This window comes from Anabas testudineus, chromosome 11 (assembly GCF_900324465.2).
Source record: "Anabas testudineus chromosome 11, fAnaTes1.2, whole genome shotgun sequence".
NCBI lineage: Eukaryota > Metazoa > Chordata > Actinopteri > Anabantiformes > Anabantidae > Anabas > Anabas testudineus.
In genome coordinates this window covers 8,700,823-8,727,583 of record NC_046620.1, presented here as the reverse complement: position 1 = coordinate 8,727,583, position 26,761 = coordinate 8,700,823, and the positions used below count along the sequence as shown (strand labels likewise).

The window sequence follows — 26,761 nt, the reverse complement described above, 5'->3', positions numbered from 1 at the left end:
GGGCGGGTTTGTAGCGTTTTGTGCGCAGCGTGTGGCGACTGCTGCTGCTGCTGCTGCTGATGCTGCTGCTGATGATGATGATGATGATGAGAAGAGCGGCAGGTACGCAAACCCCTCATCGGAGAACCAGCTGCTCGGACGCGACTTTAACGCTGCGCAAAGAACAATAAACACCGGCCGACTTCAGCTGTCAGTTGTGAATGTGGTAGCCAATCTTGCCTTATCCTTACCGGTAGCCTTTGTACTGTTGCTCTTACTCAAAGCAGACTTGCCAAAACAAAAGGTGTGACCTGAAAGTGCGCGGCGGGCACGAGAAAACTAGTCCAAATAGATGTGGAGCGAGCGAAGGTGCCCAAATGGGTCTGGACGCGATGGGATTTGAGTTGAAGAACACGTAACCTTTCACAAGTCGCCCTGGTCGTTAAGGTAGCTGGGAACTTGAAAAAGGTCTTTCCTGACCGCTGGGATGTTGTGAACGACTCGTCGCTTGGGACAGAAGGAGCAGGGACGCAGAAGGAAGAGAGGAGAACCAGGGCTGGACGAGCACCGGAGGGATTATGGCTCTCGCAACGTTTTCTCTCAGCCTCATCACGCTGGCGCTTACAAACTTGCACCTGTCCAGAGCCAATAACCGGCATACGGTGTACTGGAACAGCTCAAACATACTGTAAGTGGCTTTCTGCAGCTGTAACGAAGCCGTATCCGTGTTAACAGCAAATTAACTTGTGTTACTCTTTGTTGATGCGCACCTGTGCTGATAACTTGTTTACAAGACAGTGACCGTCCACTGCAGAGATGGGTTTCTTTTGTCTCCAGCAGGAACCACTTGAAACCCAACTGAGAGACATCTAACAGCACAATAAGCCAATTAACATTTCAGGTTAAAGATTAGGGATCAGATTATGATTATGATTGTCAGCAACTGTCTAATTAAATACTTGTTGTTAGTTGTTTTATCTCTGAAGTTAAAAAAAAGAAGCTCAAATTTCTCTTTCCCTCCTAATTATTGGATCCGAATACAGTAATGCACCTTGAAATGGAGGTGAACCATTTGTTCAGCGTGCCTGCCTTCTTTCCACTCTGCATGCAGAGTGGTTATTGTATAAATATTTCATTTCTGTCTAACGTGTATTCCATCGACTGCTTCACAATAATGACTCATATAAGCAAACATCTTTTCATCAACCCTGCTTTCGGTTTTCTGTTGTCCATCACCCCATCTGCCCCTATGCATCACCCATGTATAATACACACTCAAAATTCTATAAATCAGCAGGAGTGTGTATACTCACTATATATATAAGTATCTATGCCTCTCACACACACACACACACACACACGTGAGCCTATCCTTGGACTCCTATTCCTCCAGCAACAGTAAGGTTGCTTACCTCAGGTAAGCCTCCCTAGGCCATCCTATCCCTCTCTACCTGTGAGCAAGCCAGCTTGCTGTGGGGCAGAGATCGATGTGGATTCTACTGCCTTTGTCTTCTCATTAGCCAACAGTGAATCCATCTTTCTCACATTCTTTTATCGCCTCTCCTCACACAACCTCCCGCTTTGCCCCCCCACTCCTTCTCCTTCTCTATCTGTGTTGCTCCTTTGTCCATTTGTATTCACCTCAGATGCAGGTCTCTCCTATCGCCTCTCTCTATCTCATACTTGGTTATTTTCTTCTCTCTCTGATTTTTCCACTGTTTCTCACCAGCCGGCCTGTCCTCCTCAATTCCCTTACTTCTGCATCTCATTACCGCCCCCCCATCTGCTCCTGGTCCCCCATTCACCTCCCAGGCTCTCAGTGGAGAGCACACATAAAGTAGATGATTCGAATAAGAAATTATATGAAAGTTATTTGAATGTAAGAAGATGTTGAATAGTTCAAATATTTGAAGGCTTCCTTAAGTCAAACAGTGAAGAAAAAGCAGCCAAGGTGATGCCACCCTGTCACTTCCTCCTTAATGTTAATGTGTGAATGAGTCACATTCAAAACTATTTGAGATTTATGACTGCACTTAATCCCGTCAGTGTGACGTGAATAGGGAAGGGGTATATTAACGGAGACTGACTTGCATTTAAGCGCTGTAAAAGTGCACAGGTTTTGAGTGTCATAATCAGTATTAGTCCTATCTATCAATTTTAATTAGTCTTTCAGCATGTGCTCCATCTAAAATGATTTTCATAGCATGGGTATGGCTGTTTAGTGTATTCGTGCATGTCACCGTTAGCACGTTCTTTGACTTTAAATTGACATTTATGTGTTAAAATGACAAATATGTGATCACATTAATGAATTCAGAATCCCGTGTGTGTGAGAGAAGCCGAGAGGGAGGAAAACAGAGACACGGGGCAGGTGTGGGTCTACATGCCTGCGTGTGCAAAACCTCCCCTTTCTCCACAGTGAGATACAAATCTCTAAAATAATGCAAAAATTGACCCACTTTGCACGTAGCAGACAAATCCTCTGAGGCTATGGCAAGAATACTGATGGCCATCAAGCTTTAAAAGGCCCTAGGCTCAGGACCAATTCTCTACTTCTCTGTCTTCATGCATAGAGAACAAGCTGAAGGCCTCACTTGCTCAACGATGCAGCTCCTACCCTCGTCCAGCTGTGGTTATAGAGACGAGCTCAGGAGGGAGCAGTTAGAAGTGAAGGCTGCAACAGAGAGCCAGAATACAGAGACCTTTAGGCCCAAATTCTGGTTGAGGCCTTGATGTTTTACCCTTGAGCACAGCATTCAGCGCAGATGGTTATGGCACAGCTGCAAGAAATGGGATCACTTGGAAGCCAAGCTGTTTGTGCCAAAGCCATGAAAATGGCTTTTTATGATAACGCTCAGCTAGAAATGTCTTGCTCTGGCGTATTGAAAGTCAAAAGGGGATTGTCACACAGTGGTAATACTCAATAATACTGTGCTATACTGTGATTCTTTGCAGCTTTTCTGAGGTAAACAACATCAGACAATTTAGTGCAGCATTTTCTCTGCCTCGTACGATTTGAATTGAGATGTCTCGATTATCATAACCCAAAGAAATAGCTCAGAGTGCTTTGATTACCCTAGTCCGTCATGACCGCACTACCCCCCATTAGAAAGTGTTGCTCTCAGCTTCAGCTCTCAGCACACCTAGCCAACTTGTTACAGATGTCCCTGCTAATGGCTGACTGAGGCAGAAAAAAACACACACCCAGGCCATTAAATCATCTCGCATCTGAGGCCATCTGCCAATTAGAGGAGGGAGATGTGGAACATCTTGAGAGCACGCAGGAGCAGCGGTGCACTGCGGTAGCTTTGCCTACCCACAATCAGCTTTCCATGCTCCTGCCACCTCCTCCCATCAGGTGTTTGGCCTGACTGTTTAGACAGGCCGTTCCTCTCCGTAATTGGGCACCCCATGTCACAATGATCAAAACAACAGCGTAGCTTTCATTCACTCTCCCACTCCTTCCCTAAGTGATACTGTGTCTTTACTAATGCTTGTAACTTAGCAGAACACCAGAGCAAAAAGCCTTTGCACCAGTGTGGGAAGGAATAGCAGGAACTGAGTTTGAAAATGTACCACACATCTCTCTCACAAGTCACAATTCTCTTCCCTGCTCAGTAAGATGAAAGTCTTTCACTGTTTGTGGCTGATCCTTGGTGAATTAGAGCTCTGTGTGTTTCATGCTACACATTATGATGCTGATTTGAACCTCAAATGATGTCTGTTAGGCCCCTAGACCACATGAAGAAAAAACAATCTAGTCCCTGATATACCATATCTGGTGCTACAAAATAAATGATCACCTTGACAAATGGCATCTATGAGAGTTTGAGGTACAAAGGCCTGGTGATCAATGTAGAGTCGACTTGCCGTCGTCCTCAACAGGCTTGTAACCGCCAGGTTGGTCTGTGTGGGAGTGTGCAGACCCAGCAGGATTTAGAGGTGGTTCCCTATGGAGCATTTGCGAACCTTGACACCTTAAGGGAAATTGTAGAAATGTATTTGCGGTAAATCAAAATTATCACAAAAAAGTGAAGAAAAGAGAGATTGATTGATGGAGAAGGTGACGATAAGGAGAAATCAGAAAATAGATCAGTGAAAAGAGAAGGATGCAAACGATGAGAGGTGGACAAAATGCAAGGAGAACATGCTGGAAAGGTACACAGTGAAACAGTCTCTCAGGAGAAGAAAGGGAGTGATAGATTGATTGAGTTGGCCAAAAGTCAGTAAGGGTGAAAGAGAGTACGGCTCTCACCGGATATGGAAGTAAAATTATTTGCCCGAACGCGCTGTAGCTGCTGCTTTTTTTAAGTAGATGATACCCATGGGAGTTGATCCGTGTTAATATGGACACAGGATGGGTCAGTCATGTGGACCAATGCTCAGAAACAATAGCATCTGCCATTCACCTGCTTCTCTGCCCTGCGCAACGTGGCACAGACAGAGCATAGAGGAGACATCGGCGGATTTGCCACCTGATTACATGCGCGTCCGTCTGCCTGCACCTCCATCTCTGCGCTGTCTCGGCAATTTTGCATACAAATGCATCTTATTCACTGGCATTCAATTTATTCTCTTACATTGATTGTACCATAGAAGCGCCTCAGACAGCATTGGATAGCGTGTTGTTTTTTTCCCTGGTTGCAGTTCTGTTAAATGAGAATGTCTGAATATCAGTGATTGAAAAGTACAAATTGACCTTTTATATGCTTTTGAATTTAACACATTTCACTATCTCATATGAAGTATTTCTCTCTCTAACTATTCAAGTTCTATGTGAATGTTTTAATCCTTTATACTTTTTTCTGGCTTCCCAAAGATTAAATTTGATGAACAGTTCTGTTAAATGGGTAGTTAATTTGACAATATAACCTGGCTTCATTATGCTGTAGATCTGCAGCAGTGTCTCAGAACTTATTGGCCTAGCATGTTGTGGCCATTTTTAGCACACTGGAATCTGCTATGAGTCACATAAATGGATTGAGAAACACTGAAAGGATATTTAATGGTTCACATGGATGCTAGAATGGGCGTGCAGATCAATACATTTATATGGCATGGGAAGGTGAATAGACCCTAGCTGAACAAAAACACAACAAGGTTGCTTTTCGAGCCGCGATCAATCTGGGTGCATCAGGTGATCAATGTTCAAATGCATTTTTAATTTGATTTCATGGTGTCAGTAAATTGCCATGAAGTATTCGGGACTAAGCTTGGGAAGCTTAGATCAGGTATTGCCTAGGAACAGCATGCAGGAGAGAATTGATTAAAACAGGCTTGTCAGTCACTGCTCTGGGGTTCATGCTCCACCAAGGTATTTCTACACTAAACAAGGCCATGGTATAGCTGCATCGAAGACAAGGTTAAACATGAGATCAAATAAGAGCATGTTTGAAAAGTCTAATACCTAAACAAGTTACAACTTATTGCTCCCCAGGATAAAAAATACAAGGTTTTTATGTTTTTTTTATATTCGGTGCACTTCAAGGATTCATAGTTTAGGTATGAACATTGATTTAAACTAGTTTTAACATCTGTGTAATGTATTATTTATTTTTTATATTTGAGGGATACTGTTAGAATTTACCACTCTGACAGGTAAATGTATGTGAAAACAACTGTTAAAGACTCAAGACAAGAGCACAAATTTACTACAATGTTCACCGGTGGGCTGTTGCTCTTAGTAAACATGAATTTGAACTCCACTTTGCAGTGAATATGGGTTAAATTAAAAGGTGGGTGGGGATACAGATAAAACCTCAGGAGGGGCCACTTAATCAACATGGAATTTAATAGTTATGAACCAAAGGGAAATTCAAGCACTTTGAATATTACTCTGTGAGAGTAAAGTCTCTCATCTTGGCTTTTCTTCTTTTTATCCTCCAAAGCACCTGAAGCCTGCTCTGCTTCATTATTATGAGGAATTGGCAGGTTTGTTGGGCCATTATATCCTGCTCATGGGCTCTGATGGGAAGCTGCCATGGGACTCATCTAAAAGCTACCCCAGCTGAGAGGGAGTGTTACTTTCTTCGAAGTCCAAAGCAAAACATAGCCAGGCCCTTCATACGCCATCAAATGCCATTAGCATTCCTTGCGCTCCAAGGTTATAAAAACTGCACTTAACTGGCAGTGGGAACCCACAGGAGATAGACCTGATCCCAGACAGGTAGAACCAATTTCAGACTCAATGATTTGAATGCAAATGCTTTCTACAAAGAGGGCTTTCCAACTTCCGAACGGTTGCTCCACAGTACATTACACTGGGAGTCCACGCTGCAGTGCCTGTTACCCACTGGGAAATTACATTGCTGCTATGATGGAAATGGCTGCCACGTAGGTAAAAGATCAAAGCTGTTGATAGGTGGATGGTCACTGACTAAAGTTTGATTATTTGGGAAATGGGCCTTGTTACGCTACATAGCCTGGAAAACGATAGGCAGCCCCAGCAGTTGGTCAAAGTAATTTGTTTTGTTATTGAGGCGCAAGGCCTCTTCTGAGTTATGGCAATTGAGGTGGTATTTTGCACTGACGGTCGCCCTCTGAGTTATCAGCGTTCCTTCATAAAAAAGGCAGCAAGTGAGGACACAGGTTTGTGTTCTGTCATATCTTGTTCTCAGTTCATTCCCTCCAGGTCTTGAGCCGTGACAGGTCTTCCCTCTAATGCTCTTGGGTGCTTAACAACAGCGGAGTTACGAGAAGTGGAAACTGTCCTCACAGCTTAGTGGATGATATGGCTCCAGTTTTCCTTTCATGCGAGGGCAATTTCAAATATGGACAGCGTAATAATTAGGTATTCTGTTATAATTGAGATTTTTCCTATTGAAGATGTAATTATATGAAGGTTTGAGACCCTTTGGCAGCTGTCATCTCTTTAATGAGAATATTTGAAGAAAATTGAAATCTCTCTCTAGTGCTCTGTGCATCCAGAATGACTGAAAGTAATTTGACCCTTCAGCAGCAGCAGCCACCACCTCCGGTGGCTTAATGTGTCCCTCTTATATTGTTAAAGAGAACATTTAAATCAGTACATCTTCAAGCGAAACTGTTCTATTACAAATATGATAGCAAAGTCTCCAGAGCTTGAAAGTGTGTTGTAAGTGGATTGGACAGGAAGCTGTATTTCCTGGGTAGGATGCTGGAGGATTACGCCGCAGAAATGTTATATTTGTATATAAACATTCTGCCTGGTGAATTAGTAGAGTTATGAACTGAAACAATTTGTTTACCAGCTGCTATTATAAACTGTAAACTCTACATATAAACCATTATGCCATGTTTAAGTTGGGACATGATTAAATTAGACAAAATATATTACAATTATATTAATACAATGCTGTTTTACAATAAAATATGGATCACATTTCTACATTATTCTGAACTTTTTATGTTGGTAGTTAACATCTTTTAAAGCAAAAGATGTCAGATCATTTCTAAACTGATCCACTGATGTTTACAGAGTTTCTATTTTAGCAGCTTGGCGATGAGTTGATTATGATTTTAATTATCTTTAATTGATGTCCCAACTGTGGGTTAGCATCTAGTAGAATTTCGTCTTGGCCAGTGATTGACTGCTGTGTAGCTGCAATGTACAATGCAGGAAAATTATGTTTGCAGGTTTGTTTATTGACAGGCAAAAATATGTAGTTCTAACTTTGTTCATTTTGTAGTTTGTCTAACTAACAAAATGAATATTGATACAGCTCCTAAATTTAAAAAATAAGACTCCCGCTGACAGCTGTACTCTTGGGACATTTTACCGTAGTTTTTAAAGGCGTCATTGTCACAATAGCGTGCTCTGACTCAAACCCTGAATACCTACTTCAAAGTCAGCAGATCAGAGTACAACTCTAAGCCACACTTCCTCCATTCATGTTTCCACATCTTCTACCTCATCATTTAATCAGGTCTCGTGTTGGTCTGCATCAGAAATCTATGTGGAATTCATTTGCAGCCTTGATGTGTAAATTCAGCTATGGTTAATGCATGAGCTACGACACATGCATAACCATGTCTCTGTATTCACACGCGTGATTTTTTTTTCTTCCTGGTGTTCTCACCCATTGATTTATATGGACAATACGTGACTCATCTCACACTACTGGCATCCTTCATCAATGGGGGGGTTCCATAACCCTCTTTTTTCTGCCTTCTCTCTCGATCAGTGTCTAGTGTTGGTAAGAAAAACGGCTTTATAGTGCAGTACAGTCAGTGGAGGTGATTTGAAAAAGGTACATTAAGGGGTGAGCCCCTGCTTATTATCACAAAGTATTCAATGTTTTACAATTAATGACTAGATTATGAGGAAATGTCTACCTGTTCACTCCCCTGTTAAAAGCACATGTTCTCCAATTGGCTATGCGCCAATCTGCTCCAGTGCTTTGCTTGTTGAGATATTTATTTGGTTGGTTCAGCTGCTTTTCCGTAGCTTTGGGCTATGTACATCAGGCATCTGTGTGTGGTGTTTTTATGAGTGTACTAGTGTTAAAGCCACTTCCCGTACATGACATTTACTTTTTCGTGTATGGTGATGGTCAGAAAATGGCTTACATACTGTTTTCTCGTGGTAACGACCTTTGTAATGCTGCATGAGAATGTGTCTAGACCGGCGTGGTGTGTAAAACTGGGAGACACACAGAGACTAGCCCAGATCCTCACCATGCTGTGTGTGGGTGTATAGAATATCAATGTCCTGCTGTGCTCTCTCACTCTGTGTTTGTATGTCTGGCTGCTATTAGGTTGCGTTTAAGGTGTTTTCATGTTTCATTGTCTGGGTTATTTGTGTGTTTTTGTGAATGTATGTGTGTATGTGTGTGTGTGTGTACATACATGCGTTTTGATTGATTGTTAGTGAAAGCAGAGTAATGATTCTGTCTTCCTGTCTTGACCCCTGTCTGTCTCTGTTGGTCAGTCTCTACCTCATGCCTGTGTTGTGTGTTTCCTTTCTGCTCGTTGCATTTGGCTCACAGCGTAGCAGCCCTCTCTTGTTGCCGTGTTGTTTGAAGTGTTTTTGCCCAGCCTTCTGTTCCTGCTCCGATCTCACCTTGTGTGGAGTCAATGGGAAGTCCCCGAAGACTGCTTCGCTCAACCGCATTGCCGTGCGTGGGAGGAGAGTGGGCACTGCCGCCCCTTTACCTCCCTTTAATTTATTGCTATTCAGAGAGTGAATCACATATTGTATATTGCGTTATTATTCAGAAATCCTTTTGCCCGCTGCACACTTGCCTTTCTAGTACAGTGTGTAGGTACACATGAGAGAGTGTTTTCTATTTCTCTGCAGTCTGTGTGTTTGTGTGTGTAAGTGTGTATTTCAGTATAGCATAAGGTATATGTACAGTAAGAGATAGATGGTTATGATAAATAGATTTGCTTTTGCAGCACTTAAAGGGATTCTGTGCCACTTCCCAAGAGGAAGAGGAAGAGAAAGTGATAGAAAAAGTTACAACAAATAACCAAAAGGAAGAGGTACAAAGTGAGGCTGGGGGAGGGAAGTGTTTAAAAAAAAAAGGTGATATAAAGATATAAAGCAGTGCAGAGATGTGAAGGCAGGAGTGTAAGTGGGGATAAGGAAGGGGGTGGGTGATGTGGGGTTTTTGTATGTAGAGGAAAGGAAGTGTCTGTATGGAGAATATTAATGGTGTGTCAGGAAGTGGAGTATCGTTAAAAACCTCCACCTTTCTTCTGGTGCTCATGCGTACTGGATCGGAACAAGCAGCTCGGAGGCACTGGCTGTAAAGCCGGGGAAAAAAGGGCGAATAGGCAGCTGCATCAGTGGCAGAGTTCTTTTTTAACCTTTTCATTTGTTGCCAGCAGTAGGATTTACAGGAATCCAACTGTAATGACCACAACAACTGGAAATGAAATATGACGGGGAAGCTGAACAATGTCACTTTTCTTATTTAACAGAACTTGCTTGCCTTTGGACCTTTTTTTCTGTTTTTATTAAAAAAACAGTTGGCCTGGAGGTAGAGATATTTCCTGTAACACCTATTTTAGTGTCTTCTTAGTATTTCCCATTGACAAAGTTTTTTTCTTCCACTCACGTATAGTGAAACGCACTGATTTGTGAGTTACTGTTGTGTCAGGGCTCTCCCTGAAATCTCCCAGCACCTGTCAGCGCCATGAACTACAACAAAAAATAAATAAAAAATAAGAACAAGGGATGGATTGGGAGGAAGGAGAAAGAGGGGGGAAGTGACGCTCATTTACCACATGATGCGAGGAAGAAACATGTTATCTTTTGAGGTAGCCTGTGTCAGAGGTGACAGTCAGTGACAAGGCCAAGAACAGGCCTGTCACTGAGGCAGGAACCATATAGCAAATGATGCAGCGATGCAGAGGGATTATAGGTGTAGAGGGTGGTGGCAGGGAGAACAACAGGGGAGCACATTGTTAAGAGTTAAATGATGTAGTGAAGAGAATAACATATACAGCCTGAGGTCGTTGTTTATGATGGGAAAAGCGAGTGTGACACGCGGCGACTGCAGAAGATGGATTCCTCCTGTGGAAATTGGTCTAATACCAGGAGGTTTATTCCCTTGGAGCCCTGGCTGCTGTTAAAAACATTGTGGGTAGTGATTGAAAAAAGAGACTGTAGATAATCAAATTCACATCTCTGGCAGCCAGAGATGTGAATTTGATTGTTTTTTTTTCTTTCGTTTGATCTGTAGTAATGTAAACATCAGCTCTCTAGTCCATGTTTCTGACTGCTGTCTGACTGCTGACTGTTTCTACTTGTCACAATTATCTAATATCTGCAAAACCTTCTGACTTGGCATTTGCAATTCATAAAATGGGTTGTAATCCCTAATTAGCAGTCTGTAATTTCCCTAATGGGAATGAACTTTTGGATAAATTAGAGTTCCATTAAGTTTTGATTGTAACCTCCAGCTCTGGCTGTATATGGGTAAATTAGTGCAGAGGAAACCATATCTCTAGCTAATGTGCAGTGCCAGGAAGATAACAGCAGTTTCAAAAATGCCAGGGACATTAGCATTCCTGCATGGCATTGTGTGTGCAAGGTCTCTGGTTTTTAAATCTATAAAAAAAATAATAAAATAAAATGCTGTTCGTCAGCAAAAACATGCTTGCCCTCCCCTTTTGCCTCCTCTTCATTAGACAGTTCATCAGCAATCTATCATCATATGTATTATTTATGAGCAGAGCCCAGCACAGGTTTCTTTAGTTATTTAGGTTTTAGCTATATTTTCAAACTAATGTCAGTCCTGTTGTATATTTAGAGCAGGAGAGAGCGCTATGAGCTTCAGAAAATGATGCTTTTCTGCTTAATGAGGGCTTGTTCCCTCCCAGCGCTGCCACCTACATCCGAGTAGTGAGCCAAGTTTGCAGCTCTGACAGCCCCTACTCTGTGTCTTGTATGCAAATATCCATTTTTCAATCAACCTTGCTCTGGCGTTCGATATAGGTCTGGCCTTCTGCGAGGTAATTTACCCAGCATTCCTTTGACCTCCAAGGTCAGCTGGTGAAATGACACCTTTAATCACTAACCTCCACTCAGTGTTCATGGCCGCTGAAGAGACACAACGAGGTCACTAAAAGTAAACTGGTGGTGAGTTTGTATATAGAGAAGGTATTTATGGTGGGTTAGTGACACTGATGGAGTCTGTTTGCATTAAGCCAGCTAAATGCTAAATCACTGTTTCTTTGGCAAAATGACTTGTCAACACCAGGTGTTTCAGCTCAGTTCTGCAATTACCTTTGTTCACATTAAAATACCAAAATGGGCAATTGTCCTTCAATCCGTCATGCACAGGGGAGAGATGCACCAGCCACAGAAAACCACTGAAGAAGACAGAAAGAGTATACTAGTGTTATTTTCACATTGATGCAAGCTGAAATTCACCAAATTTTTGGAGCTATCTCATCTCCATCAAACAACTGGAGAACAATAACGGAAAAAGCAAATCAGACTTCTTCGTCTGTAGGGATGAAGTCGAACTTTTTGGGGGAGTGAACCACTTTTTTTATCTGGACAAAGGGGTCAAAACGCAGAGAAACAGATGTGTCACCTAAAGACGTGTCACCTAAAGTCACTGTAGGCCTACTCATCAGGTAGTGTATTTCTGCATGAAGGAAAATGTAACCCAGGTGTCACTTAAAATAATTGGATTAAATTCTTTAATAAAAATATATTTAGAATAAATAAAAATATTTAATATATAAAAATATGACGACATGACAATGTGCAATTATTTACAGAAGCAAAAAAAAAAAAAAATAAGATGTTATCGGAAATTTAAAAAAAACATTGTCTTTGAACATAATTTGGCAGAACAGTCTGAAACTGATGTTCTTGGGCCATAGGGCTGAAACATCTGGTTGTGAGCTCTTTCAAGATTTACTATCAAGGTGCCCTTGAACAAACCAATAAACTCGAATTAGTCAAGCTATATAATGACTAGCCATACACAACTGGTTTTACTGTTTGTGTCTCTTGTGACTTTAGGCCGGTGCTGTAAAAATGAGTGTGGCCTGTGTAAACAAGTCTATACTAAAGAATTCAAAAAGTGTAGTGTAGCATAGGGCCTCTAATTTATACCACGATGCACTGTTATTCCACTTGAAGATACTTTTACGTCCTCCGTGCATGGCAGCAGGCGCATGTGATTCGACTCAGATAAAGATTCCCAGGTGGAGGAATAATTGTAAAATTGTATTGACTATTGAGAAATTATGCAGATTTGTTCCACCTTTTTTTTTTTCTCCAAATACATGTAGAGTAATCACCACAAATTGATTAAAGTTTTGATTGGAAGAGTTTTTCAATGCTGTTATCAGTGATGTGCTTTTATAAAACAGCTAATCAACCAAAAAAGTCTTTGTACGACCTGAATAACATAATGTCTAACTAATCAGGGAATGAAGGGGCTGCACACACACAGACACACACTCATATATGCACAGACAGAAAAGCTGGTAACTCTTATTCCTCTCTGTAAAGCCCTGCAGGTGTGGTCCATTCCTCCTGCGCTGGCTATTAGCACAGCCTATCATTGCTATTCGTTTCCCGCTCCTAATTCCCCCACAGTATTTTTTTCCCCTCTCACTTGACAGAGGACCGTGGGTTAAACGCCGGGGGGAGCGTTCCATCACGACTAGATCTGATCCAATTAAATACAGATTTAATTAGCACCGCAGTCAGCAAGTGAATACGCAATGTGATCAGGCCAGTGATAACTGGAGCCCCAGCAGATTGGGCACTGGTCTCCACCCCAGGTCTGGAGGATTAGCTTAGTGGTTGAGGAGACACCTTCATCCTGTCTGACTTGTCAGTACAAGTGTGCAGAGAGAATCATTTTTACTTTTAGTAAGTTGACAATAAGTTGACTGCATTGTCCGCAAACCGTTGCTCTGAAGATTCCTGGTTTGGTTTTGTGGAGCAACTGCAAGATTTACTGAAGATGCAAGCTCTCAAATAATACATGATTTAGGTACTGGATTAATATCTATGGCAGGCAGCGATGATCTGGAGGAGGTTAATCTTTCATTTGCTGGCAGAGAACCGGAGCGTGCCTACCCATGGTTGCGTCAAAAAATGTGGAGAAAAACATCTCTTCCTGCCAGAGAAGGAAGATTTCCCTCCTTTCTCCCAAATGGCTGCAGCTGCTGATTGTTGAAACCTTTTACTCTGCAGAGGAAGCAGTCCTGTGATATGAAGTACAGCTCCCCAGTGCCCCATCAAAGTCCACTGTAAATGCTGTGTCACCTTCAGAGTTCCGAGGGAGGATTGTACATGTGGAGCTGCTGCAGAGCCTGCTAATGAGGAGTCATTGGGAAACAGGTTGCTTTTAAACCTAAACCAATGTCCGAGGTCACAAATCCCTATATTTAGTATGTGATGAAGCAATTCTGGCTGCCACTCAAATGTATACCTGTAAATGTGTAACGCCTGCCTCAGTTAGCCGCATGGCACGCAATGCTAAAATAACACACCGCTGCATTAAGTGCATTATTTAGTGCAGTGTTTAGTTTGTGAACCATATCCAAGCTGGCAAGCTGATCAGCCTGGCTGGTGAATTTAACAAGCTGGGGGTTTGTTCCTCATCCAGCATGCCGGTCATTTGTTCATGCAAACAAGTTCCCTCATTCTCTCTCTATTTAATGTTTATAGTGATGAATTATGTGTTATCAGATCGTAGCCTCATATCCTGAGAGTCATTGACATTCAAAGCATTCCTGCAACCTTTATTGAAAAACCACAGAGGACACATGCCTTGAATTATTTGCATTATTCAGAAAAGCTTATCTCAGCCTATTGTATGGAGAAATTTGCAATTAATACAAAAATTACTTTAGGAATCTCGTAGTGTTTCCCAGTGAAAGGTCTAAAGAGGTGTAATTTGCTAATTACACTGTGAAATGATTCCAGTTTATACTGGGACACATTCAGCCCCTGTGGAGGGCATCTTTCTCTCTTCTTCCACCTCAGATCAGTAGTCATTAATTGTCTCTTATGTTTGGGGGAAGACTCACCTCACTTGTTATTTCCAGGTGTAAATGAGATGAGGAGAGAAAGGTTACCGTGAGTCTCATGAGGCTGTGCAGTCCTTCAGGATGGTCTCAGCTCACCCCTGCCCTAGTCTGATATCTCAAACAGAGCTGTGTTTGAAGTGCTCGGTTGGGTGCCTGCGCTTTCTGCACTCGGGCGAGAGTCGTGGTGCTTGTTCAACTTTGGCAGCCACTATGTAAGTTCCTTCTTTTGTATTTGCATACCGAACAAACAGGAAATTGTGTTCATTTGTATGCAAATGTGTTTGTCCCCAAGGCTGGGATTTTGAATTAAAAGTTTTACCGTCCCATTAATTCCAAATTACACACAGGCACTGACATGGGCTCCTCCGCTCAGCAGGGGGGTATCCGACTTGCCATCCAAACGCATCTCTGTCAGTTTAGGCTGTTTAGTTTGCCATCTGCGAAACGGAGACGGAATTTGGATTTAATCTGGTCCACTGATTTGCAGATTGATCGTCTGCACCACGTTGCAATCTCCTCTTAATTATCTCACAAAAATATGCAAAGATTTCGTTGTGATTGATATTTGAGGATACTACTAGAGACAGACGTGAAGGGGCCTTGAAGTGGTTGACTGACAGGTTGTGAGGAACATGGTGAATGAGAGGGAGTGGTGAAGGCCGTACACCATGCCGATGTAGAACGCCTCATCAGCCCTGCTCATTAAAATAAACGTAGAACCTTATGAAAAATGCATGACCCTATCAGTGACGTGTGGCATGTATGGCCCAATGCTGACAGTCAAGGTAATATGAAAAATTAGCACCTACACATCCACTGCTAGAAGGAGCTTTGCATAAAAGGGCTCATCTTTAACATGATGTAGAACAAGAAATATCATTGTAATTGATTTGTTCAAAATATTGATTATAGTGACTGACAAATAGACGTCTTATAATAGTTTGAAGACCATGCAACTGGACATATTCAGAAAAATATACATCTAATCATCAGCATCTATGAACGTGCAAAACCAATTTATTTTTGCACAGAAGGAAAAACACACAGACACATACACAGTGCTGTTCACAAATTAATAATGCATGGAGCACATCTTGTACACATGCAGCTTTTGGCAGACATCTGATGTCTCTGTGTGATGAGCCAAGGGGGACACATCATTTTTGACTATCCAGTCAGAGAGTGATGGTGGCTGACTACTCAGTTGCCAGGTTTGCTAATGAAAGGGGGCTTTGTGTCTTTTCAAAGACTGTAAATGGGTTATGTTCTTTGGAGGTGGTGCAGTCCTAACCTGGAAGGAGCGGATGCCTGACAGGCTAAAAAAATGACTTTGACAACAAGACAGACTCACAATCAGTAATGTCAGCTCCAAAGGGAATTCTTCTGTTGGCTGGCAAACAAATAAACACAAGACTACAGGGTTTAAAAAACTCAGGCAACATTTATAGATTAGAAAATATTTTATCATTGATTTGTTTTTAATTCATCTTTGCTTTCCAGACAAAGTGAGAAACTTTTGTTTTGTTAGAATAAACACGTTTTGCAGTGTTGTTGTTTTTTTTTTCTGGGAAATGTACTGGAGGTCAAAATATATTCTCCTGAGAGATAAAGAAGAAGCTGCCTGATAAAATAAAGAAATAAACCGTATATTGAATGTGACACAAAAGACATTCAAGTTTATATCGTGTTTACCAATCTCCCTGTATTGATTGTGAGAACATACAATAAGTGCTGCTAATACTAATTTTTGTAGTTTTGGCAATACTTTATCAAAGTAATAGAACAATATTCAGAACATCCATTCAAACAAATTGGATTGCACATTTCATACAGCTGCTTATTATTTGTTACGGGAAAAATCGATGTGAAATTTATCAAGAACAGATGGAACCAGCATTGTTTTGCACCTGAACAAAACCATTTTTCAACACTCGGAAAAAACACCAGGCAGATTTTTGTTTTCATTAACAGAACTGGCAACCACACTCCATGCTCACTCTGATTGCACAAAGAAAGTAAAATCCCTTATTGACTTATTTGTTGTCATGTCAGACACTGTGCAAGATGTGCAATTTTCAATACGAACTCCTGCTTTTCCTGTATGTGCAAAACAGATTGGATTTTTCTTTCACAGAAATTCTCACAAAAGTTGTAAAATAATGAGTCATTTGTGCAACTTGATGATAAATATTTAAGTTAATAATGTAATGTAAATTTCTGCCATATATAAAGATAGTTATAACTGTAGGTCTGGAATAGATGCGCAGAGGCTTTAGATTCTGGCAATATGAGTGAATGTAGATATGATATCATGGTGCTACTTTAACTAAGGGCCTTCTGCTTTTTTACCATGTGTGACAGAACGTATTGCTTTGTAATGACAGTTGTTTATATGTTTCTGCACCAGTGCCACTGAGACAAATTAAAGTCTTTAATGGATGAGGTGAATCTGCGAGGAAGATATAGTTTTTCAGCATGAGCTTATTGGCATACAAATCATTGCAACAAATTATTATGTTACAATGGAAAATAATGATGGAGATCTGTTTTTAATGTGAATTTAGGTTAGGCTTCTATTTGCAGCATAGAATAAATCTTTCCAGTATCCTCAGACACATTTAACACACATTGATGCATATGGAAAATAAGTGGATGGTTTAATCTATCACAAGACAGAGCAAGTGACAGCTGATTAATATTCCCCAGAACAAAAACCTCAACTGTGATTCTAAACCCAATGCAGAAAAGCTAATCCATTGATAACCACTGAATCTGTTGACGGCTAGCGTTCCTGCTTGCCGTTTCATTCCCTCCGCTATTGTTCTGTCCTTGAATGAACTGTCACAGAGCACAATATAGAGTGTAGTGTATATTTCCTGAGATGGAGAAGCTTGTCACAATCGCCACAAATCATTGCACGTCATTCTCTCATGAGCGGTAAAAAGAAATACGGTCACTTGGAACAGAGACTTGGGCTGGTGGAAACCTGAGGCTGTAGGAAAATAGTTGGTGAAAGAGGACAAAAGGTTAAAGGACGTGGCAGACAAACGTGGCACAAAATGTACCAGTGCCATTATCACAGCCCCCAAATTGGACACCCTATGCACCTGTTATTAGTGCTGAATTGGGAGAATTGGATTAGACTGACTTGTCTTTGAAGGCTTTTAGAATCTAGTTGCCAAATCCTTTCTGCCTTTCTGCCCGAGAGCCAGCGAGGGTCAGCGGGAGTGCGTGAGTGGGCAACGGCTGGCAGTCACAGCCACTCAGAGACGCCCTGGAGGGGGGAGAGGAGAGCTGACCACAGCTTGGCAGCTCCACTGGAGTCTGATAAGCTTTAATGGCATCGCCACAATGATTCACACCAAGTGAGACACGCACACACTCAGTCATGCACACACACACACTCAGAAACACCAACCTCTAGCAGCCTTGTGAGGAATAATTTCTGGACCCTGGATAAATTTGCAGTAGCAGGGAGTCTCTATTTACCAGTAATTGCATTTCTCTGCCCTCTTTCAGCCGTGCCTTCAAAAATGTTCTGTGCCTCAGGAAGTTGAAGGTGGCTGGGGAGAAAGCAACAGAACATGTTGTCGGCCTCACACGATGCTCTGCCACAAGTTGACAGTTTATAGGCCAATCTGTACCATACACGAATACAAGCTGTGTATGGTATAGAACGTGTCAGACAGCCGTGTGCCGTCATCTCCATTTCCTGAAAACCTGTTCAGCCAGAACAGAATGTATTTAACCACCGTGCATGTGTGTGTACTCACCGTACAACAACTTAATTGACCTATTTGCGCACCATTACAGACATAGGAGAACCACATTACAGCAAATGAAGACAGTCAAACACGGCGTCTGTATTCAGTCTGTTCTGGCGAAATTATGATAAATGTGCAAAACATATGAAAGTACACACTAGTGAGAGGAACATTTTTTAAAATGTCAAAATCAAAGCTGCAGAGCCAAAACGCTGAATCTTACAATTTGCATAATGCAACACATCAGTATCTTCCAGTAGACCCCCGCTGCCTGCTAAACATCCATGTCTTTAAAGTTCTGTGACCAAATTCTGTGATATTTTATTTTATTTACACAATTTAAATGCAGTATTTAGGAAAAGAATTATTTATTATAGTTATTAAATTCAAGTGGTTCCTGCTCATTTTCATTTCTTTACTTCCTGTATATGTTGATGTATTTTTTTTAACAGGATACTGAATCCCAAAACTGCTTCTAATGTGCAGAATATTTTTATGCTTTGACAAAAGCATCTGAATCAAATAGAACAGAATAAAACAATAATAATTTAAGAAGTTGAATATAGTGAATATAATCTTGAAGGTATATGACCATGCTGGAGTGGAATACAGAAACATAAAGGATGGAGTATAGTGTCAACACAAAGCAGTGCCTCCACTAAGCAGGGATCCACCACATGAACAAAAAAATCAATAGTTTGAAATAGTTAGCTGAATAAAAAACCCGACTGCGTCCAGCTCGCTGCAGTTTTTGAAGCTTCACTCTCCCTCAGTGTAGGAAAAGATGTGCTCCTTGTTAGTACAAAGTCACTACAATGCAATAATGTACTTAGCAGCTTTGTCTGTAGAGAGTGACTGCTGTGCAGACTGCTAGCAAGCGGAACAGATTGCAGTATTGCATATGACTCAAAATGTCCATCTGCCCCCATTATGTGTGCAGTGTCTTTTTTTTTTCTTTCTTCTTTCTCTCTTTTCCTTTCGCTGCTTTCAGCATTTTTCTTAAAGTGTGCTCACACATCTCTTTCTGCTTCTGGGAGTTGTGCTTTTTTTTTTTTTTTTTTTTTGCACATGAACACGTAGGGGGAGGTACTTAAACACACAAGCAGCCTCGGTACAACAGGTAATTATTTGCAAAGAATGGAGCAAGTGCGTGGGGTGCAAATTGCTCTGTCTGGGACTGAGAGATGTCAATTGGAGAGGCTGCCATTTTTACGTACACCTCATCTATTGTTCTCCATGGTGAATTGCAGGGGGGGCAGTGTTACTGTATTTACATTTACCTGCTAGAACGTGGTTGTTTTTGTTTGTCTCTGTCAGAGAGGATGATTTGCCACTCACTGGAGGACACTGGCTGTGCACAAACTGCCGGTAAATGGGAATACGAGTTTAGCAATAATTCTGAACCCCTCTTGAGAGCGACACGAGGTGTGCAGAAAGCCTGTCGCCACCTGTCATAACCCTCAAAACAGCAGGGAGGGCAGAAAAAACCACCTGCCTGTCAAAACTCTTCTCTCTCTCTCTAATTGTTCTATGCACATTACCAGGATTACTGGTTTAATTCTGCTTTATAATCACTGCTCATTGTTCCCACTTATTGTTTCCTTGCTCAATTTGTTTGTTTGTGTTCTCACTTTGGCTACACAAATGTTCTTTTGTCATGCCAAGCAAGCAATTTGTGTTCAAGGCAATTGAATTTAATTTAATTTAAGAACATAGAGGAAGAGCAAGAGCGGGAGAAAGGGATGGGGATATGAAGAGGCACCTACACATGTTGGAAACGTGCAAAGCAAAGGATAAAAAGTGTTTTAGTAAATCTTTCTGGTTGCATAAAGATGTCTAAACCAACATACCTGACGAAAAAAAGGACACAATTACCATAATAATCGGCTGGTTTTTAATACATGAATCAGGCAGCTATGTTTGATGCCTATTTAGAGGAGCCCTATCACCTTTTGCTGCCTATGTTTATGCTCTATGAGTTGGGTTTGATCACCCCAAGTCATTATATTACTTATTGAGATTAAGCTCCAGGTTCCAGTAATTCTTGTTAAGATCTCTTATTCATTACAGCTGCTACAACTAAGGTAATGTTGCAGCACTTTCCAGTTACTAACAGCAGATATACTCTTTTTGTCACATGAAAACATTCAATTACTTAATATTAAAACTACAATATTAAACTTTGTGATAACAAGATAAATAGCTGTTGCAATGGCAACAAGAATATCAGTCCTATTACAGCTATAATTGCTTCTACAAGCATGTATGATATGCTTTATGATAAAAAATGTAATTTCTAAACGCTCCACTATTTACAGTATAGGTTAGGCCTGCTGTTTTATCCGGGTTGGTATAGATCGGTACCTGTCCTGTGAAGTGTGACGTTCTACAGACTGGAACAGACTGTGGAGCTGGTTGGTGGTTCAAGGCCCCTTGCCCACCACGTACTGATGCTCAGGGCCAGCAAGAAAGGAGACTGATCGAACTGGTTTTACGCTGTGGTTGTCAGAGGTCTTCTAACTTCCTCAGAAATCAATATGGGCCTTAAACTCCAGCCAAACCGGCTGTAACCGGCTGCAATTTCCTCCCGACTCAGGCTCTGGCCATGTTTCTCATCAGTAATGACTGAGCAGTTTGAAGTGAGCCAAACGCCCCTATGGGCCAGAGAACACTGACTCATGTTGTTCGCACACATTAATAATGCATTATAGCATGTAACACAGGATAATTAACTCTGCTGCTAAATACAAGCTCAGTCCAAAGTGCCATTCTGCCAGGATGCTGTTTGCAGAGTGAGAAAACATAGGGTGATGACTAAGCCATCCATCTTTGTTGTGAATGACTGGTGCTACAGTAATATGGGTTTTAATCGGCTGCTCAATTGTCACGCAGACAGAACTGTAATCCCTTAAAACGAAGATATTCAACCTAATCGTAATTAAAATGTGTGCAATACCTTTATGTAGGGCTGGGTATCATGTTACATTTCCACCTATAGTTGTCGATACCTGAGCTTCAGTACAGATATATCATTTTTGAACATGAAGGATGAGTAATCAGCTAACTGACTAATCATTTTAACCCAGATATAACTCTTCAAATGTTGCTCATGTTATATAAACTGAATATATTCAGTAATATATATTTATATTAATTACTTATCATCAGGACAAGTGAAAATGTATTCCAAATAACATTCTGACAACACGACAACAAGAATATTGGAATACAGTTACCAGCTTTTTCATTTTTCATATAAAAATGTCTTCATTAACAAATATGCCAGGTTTCTAAAATACATCACGACTTTGCCTGAATTAAATACAAAGAATTTTTAACCTAACCTTCCAGATTTCACTGTTTCAGAAAATGTCAGGTCAAAATATGAACAAGCTTAAGAATAATTTCATTTGAAGAGTCATTTTGGTCAAAACTAAAGAAGCTGCATTTTTAAACACAGCACTACTTTTATTTTATAGCGTTCCTTTTCCTCAGTGCACAGAGTGACTCAGTAGTTTACATGTTTTTGTACGTCTCAGCTGTTTCACTCTTCTTTCCTTGTACTTAGTGTGAAATCCTGTTTCTTTCACTATCTTCTTTTTAGTTAAGACAATCCATGTTACATTTGCTGCCCATTACAAATAGACTGATTCACATTGTGCCTGCCCTAATCTAAGCAATGTAACAATCTAATTGATCACTAAATGTAATTGGAGTCATTTGAAGCTTTATGCTCTAATCCATGTTAGCCATGCTTCAGTCCCCTCTAACACTACTTTATTTTCTCTCCTCCTTTTCCTCTCTCTCTTTATCCCCAGTGGTTCTAGTCCACTGCTCTCCCTCCATCTTCCTTGCTCTTTATTGACTGTTGAGTGTAAGGCGGTGTTAAACCAGCATCGATGTAATAGTGGGCATTAGGCCTTTGAACTGCCCTTAATCTGACTGTAATAAACTCACATCTATTTTGGTGGCAGAGGCTTTTTTCCTTGGACAAATATTTGGGAATATATATCTAAGGGAAGCATGTGTGTGCTTGGAGTTGTGGGGTGTAAGGGAGAGAACTGGTCCCTGCATAAATGGCGATTGTTATGGGGATAACACACCTATATGTAGTGCAACGCCTGTCAGCTCTTCTGCTGCGCGGCGTACTACAGCGGTGCCTGAGACTTGCCTTTAATTGGAATGTAATTGGAGAAGCACCATTGATCATGAATCACATTGAGCTCCATCTCTCTCCTCCCTGAACTCAGGGCCACTCCGTTTCTCACTGACTGGCTCTGACTCTTTCTCCCCCTCCCGGGCACCTCCTCCACCTCCCGTAAGGAGAACGTCAGTCATGTGCAGTGGAGCGACGCAGAGGAACAAGGCCCCCTACTGGGTCCAGAGCGTGTGGGTCAATGTGCGTCTGGGGCACAAACCACAAGAAACAGGAGGGGAAAAAATGAGGAGGGGTGTGGAGCTAAAGCAGAGCAGAGAGGAGATTAAGAGAGAAAGCGATGAGATGGAGCGCACAAGTGAAATCATTTGTAATAGCCTGTGCGCTCTGTTGCGCCATTTCATCCAGCATTTAGTTAAGCGAGATTTGTTTTGTTTTGCCTTTGTTGTTAGGAATGCTCGGAGAAGTCAATTTGTTGGCTCATTTGTCAAATGCTGGACTGCGTCGGTGGCATCTCAGCGGTGTCATGGAGCGGAGAAAAGCTCTCTCACTCAGCTGGAGTGTAGATGGGAATCAGGCTTGTGGAGATTGCCTGTGTACAATTTTAAATGTGGAGTGGAAAACAATGAAAACTAAGGGCACTGGCACAGCACCTGTGTCCCAAAATTGATTCTTAAGTGGAAAAGGACAGCGTGAGCGGAAAGGTGGGAGAGAGGTGAAAAGAGAAACTGGGAAAAAGAGAGAAAGATTGCAAAATGCTATAGGCAGGGCGCCCAGCTGAATGAGCAGTAGTTTTATATTGAAATTACAGTTTGATTCTATAATAGCAAAAAACTGCCATATAAATTATAATGCCACATAGATAACCATCTTAACAAACCGTAGGAGGTGAGAACCATTTATTTCCCAAATTATTATGACTGTCGATAACAAACATACTCAGCTGTATCTAATTGACCAAAGCATTGAGACATTTTTAGCTGTTGTTTGATTAATGTACTCTGAAAAATTAAGAGGTGTTTATTTTTTATGCAGTATGTTGAATTCAATTAGTCTGTGAGTTGTGGACTGTACTGAAGGTTTGTGCAGCAACAACAGTTCGGTGTTCAGCAGCACAGTAAAAGAACACGGTGCTGTAATTTTAAGCTGACCTCCAGCACTCAGGACTGCAAAGCAGCTCATCTCACAGTTTCTAAAGCTAATGTTAGCTCAAGCAGACAGCACAGAGCTCAGGTCTTTTGGAAGCTGTAGCAATCGCACCCAAACTGCAGGGAGGTGTAATCGACAGCACAAAGCATCTTTATAAAGTTAAACAACAGGCAAGGAAAGTGATGCAGGAGCTCATTCTGCTGCTACGATTCATTCATTCAGCCAGACATTCATATCTGAAGTATCTTTACATAAATACTTGCAAAGTACAACACACAATGTGCAACAATATAGTCTATACCTATCTATCCAGACGATCTATGGTAGATTAGCCGAAGATGGCATTTTGAGAGACTAACTACTAACAATTCATATAGAAAAGATCTTTGTCTCACTCTGTGTTCTCTATAATTTCTGAAGTATGTTACCTAAACCCCCGACCACCTGGATTCCTGGTCCACCTGCAGGTAATTTTAACTACAATCATCACTGTAGCAAGCACTGGCCTCTCTTTCATGTTAATACTGATAAAAACTATTATTAAAAGCTTTATTGGTGCCCATGTGGCCTGGCTTATGTAAGCCAAACAAAAGAGCTTTAAAGTTGCACGTTACAGCACATAAGGCGGGGATTCACCATAAGAAAGAAGACTTTGTTACCACATGAAATCAGCAGATAGATTAGTAGCTACATTATAATTTACAGCTACTGAACACTTTAACTTTTCATTCAGAAGAGGAGACATTAAAGCCAAATTTAGACACATCAGACAGTCTAGAGGCTTTAATAAAGTGTATAGCATCATTCTTCTGAAATGTCTATGTGTTCTTTATTTAATGTCTCACCTTATCTCTGCATTTGATATAGCTTATATTAATGTGAATATATATTGTGGATATTTCACTTGAGAGTCCAGACGATTTAGTTTCTAACCATCGAGTACATTTACATCAGCACATTTACATTCTGCTTTTGTCATGAATTATTTCAGTAATGCTGTTTATTCATATCATCAAGGTTAGGGATAATATATGCCCAGATATTCTATTTTGTCTATCTTCTTATAACACACTGTATCTATTTATTAAGACAATGTTATGTGCATGTGTTTTATGTGAGTGTGAGTATAAGATATAGATCATACCTGTTAATTTGCAAGTAGGGTTGAAGGATACAGGAACTGTGCTGGTGCACACTGTGTGTTGAACACTGCAAGAATTTACTGTAAACAGAGAATTTATATACGGTGTGACCTGCTTTGTATTTTAAGCTGCGAGGAAGTTATGTTGATGCTATAAAGATCAGGAATAAAATCTGTGCTAAGGACAATCGTCAGTAGGATATATTAGGTAATTGATGTAAAGGTCTGATCAACTTCGACAAGGGCCGAACTGTCATGACTAGATGGTTAAATCAGATCATCTCCAAAGCATCAGGTTCAGCTTACAAATGAATATCTCAGTTCAATGGGTCTGGGTCACAGGAGGCCTTTGATATTATGCATGTATACACTGCAGTTTTTTATTTTCTTCAAATTATTCAGCTGTATTATGGAGCGATGAACGAAAACGAACATGCAGAAGAGAGAAGCTCAGTGCGGCAGAAACTAGAACAGGGTCAGAGAAACTTCTTGGATATTTATGAGACATAAAGAGTGACATGAAAATGTGATCAAATGGATGAGACAGAGTGTGAGATGAGCGTTTGAAAGAGCGACGATTACAGATGAGGGGCTGGGAACCGATGTTGAGCTGCAGTATTAGAGAGAACAAGAGCAAACAACAAACAGACGCAGAATAATCAAACAGACAAACAAAAAAAAAACCGAAGATGAATAAGGGATGGCAAGTGAAAATAAACCTGGGTCGTGAAACGTGAGGAGGCTAGGAGAGAGGCCAGAGAGAGGTTGGGAGTCAGGGCGGAAAGAGATGGAGGGAAGAAGGAGGGGGAGGATGGAGAGGGGGGAGTAAAAAGCGAGCAAGCAAAAAGGGGGGGAGGATGTTGTTTTAAGATCAGTACGGGTGAGTGCGTTCCCCTCTCTTGGGAGGGGGTCCATCGACTCTCTGTGTCTGTCACTCCACTCATTCCTCGCTCTGAGGGAGAGGTAAAGTGCGCTGCGTCGTTGTGTGGGATTCTGTGCATGTGTTCGAGGTGCCGCATGAGAAAATGGGGACAATTTGAAAAAGGAGTGTAATGGTCTTTTCATCACCGAATGAGTCACCCTTCCTTTCATTAGGTTGTTTTTTCCCCCCTTCAACTGCTCTTTTTTTTTTTTCATCACTGTCCCTTCTCTTCTGCCAGATTCTTCCCTCACAATTAGGTTGCACTGTTCTTCTGGCTTGTTGCCTTTTATTCTGGAGAACACACAGTTTCATATCCTGTGATTTGATGACAGACTGTGGTACTGTACAGTGGTAAAGTACAGCTTAGACATCATTTAATCATGTTAGTGTCGTTGCACGTTTAAAACTGCACATTAAACGTTTAAAAAGTGACACATAGAATATTAATAGTCAATATTTTGTGCTGATAATTAGCTCTTTCATTGAATCAGTCCTTCATTTATTCCACTTTAAAAGATTAAGTGATTTAGGCCCATTTAAACATATTTAATCCCCCACTGAAATGTGGTGGGAAGAGTTAAAAGTTTTAATCAAGCAAAGGTAAAATGGTTGGTTTTGAAAATACAGGAGTAAAAAATTGACTTTGTCGCAGTAATGATGGTAATTGCAATTAGTCACTTTCCACCCCAGCTGCTGACTTAAAATCCTTGACTAATTTAGAATTGGCAGGACTCTGCATACTCATGCAAAAGAGCACAGAGGAGTACAAGCTCCATCAGTGCTTTTAAATAAAAAAATGAATTCATAAAAAACATATTGAAGGATTAAAGATGAAATTGAAATGGACTTTACTGTGGGTAACCAAATTCGCTGCTCGCTGAACTTGTGTTATGAAGTCTTCCTGGCAGCCATTAGATATCGAGTGTCCAGGATCTGGTTTGTTGTTGGAGTTGTTTAGGGAAGTATTTTATTATTACACATAGTTCATGGTTATATCTTGTGTTCTTTTTACCACTCCCTGAAAGGTGAGGTTTGCAGGAAACACTTTTGTTTTGTCTCTGTCTATGGGAGTGGAAGCGGAGGTTAGTTTTATTAAATTTCAGCTCGTTCTGGTTTTGCAAGTCTTGTCTAAGCTGTCTTTGCAGGACTGTGACATTAAA

At 41.0% G+C, this 26,761-nt stretch overlaps 1 protein-coding gene across 1 annotated transcript in view; it reads left to right on the top strand.

Annotated features, from left to right (window-relative positions):
- The first annotated feature begins 475 nt into the window (after nucleotides 1-475).
- Nucleotides 476-26,761, top strand: part of efna3a (ephrin-A3a) — a 49,592-nt gene continuing 23,306 nt past the window's right edge. The window contains exon 1 of the mRNA XM_026349294.1: nucleotides 476-667. Within this exon, the coding sequence (XP_026205079.1) occupies nucleotides 558-667 (110 nt within the window). The 5' untranslated portion in view covers nucleotides 476-557. The remainder of the gene's footprint in view (nucleotides 668-26,761) is intronic.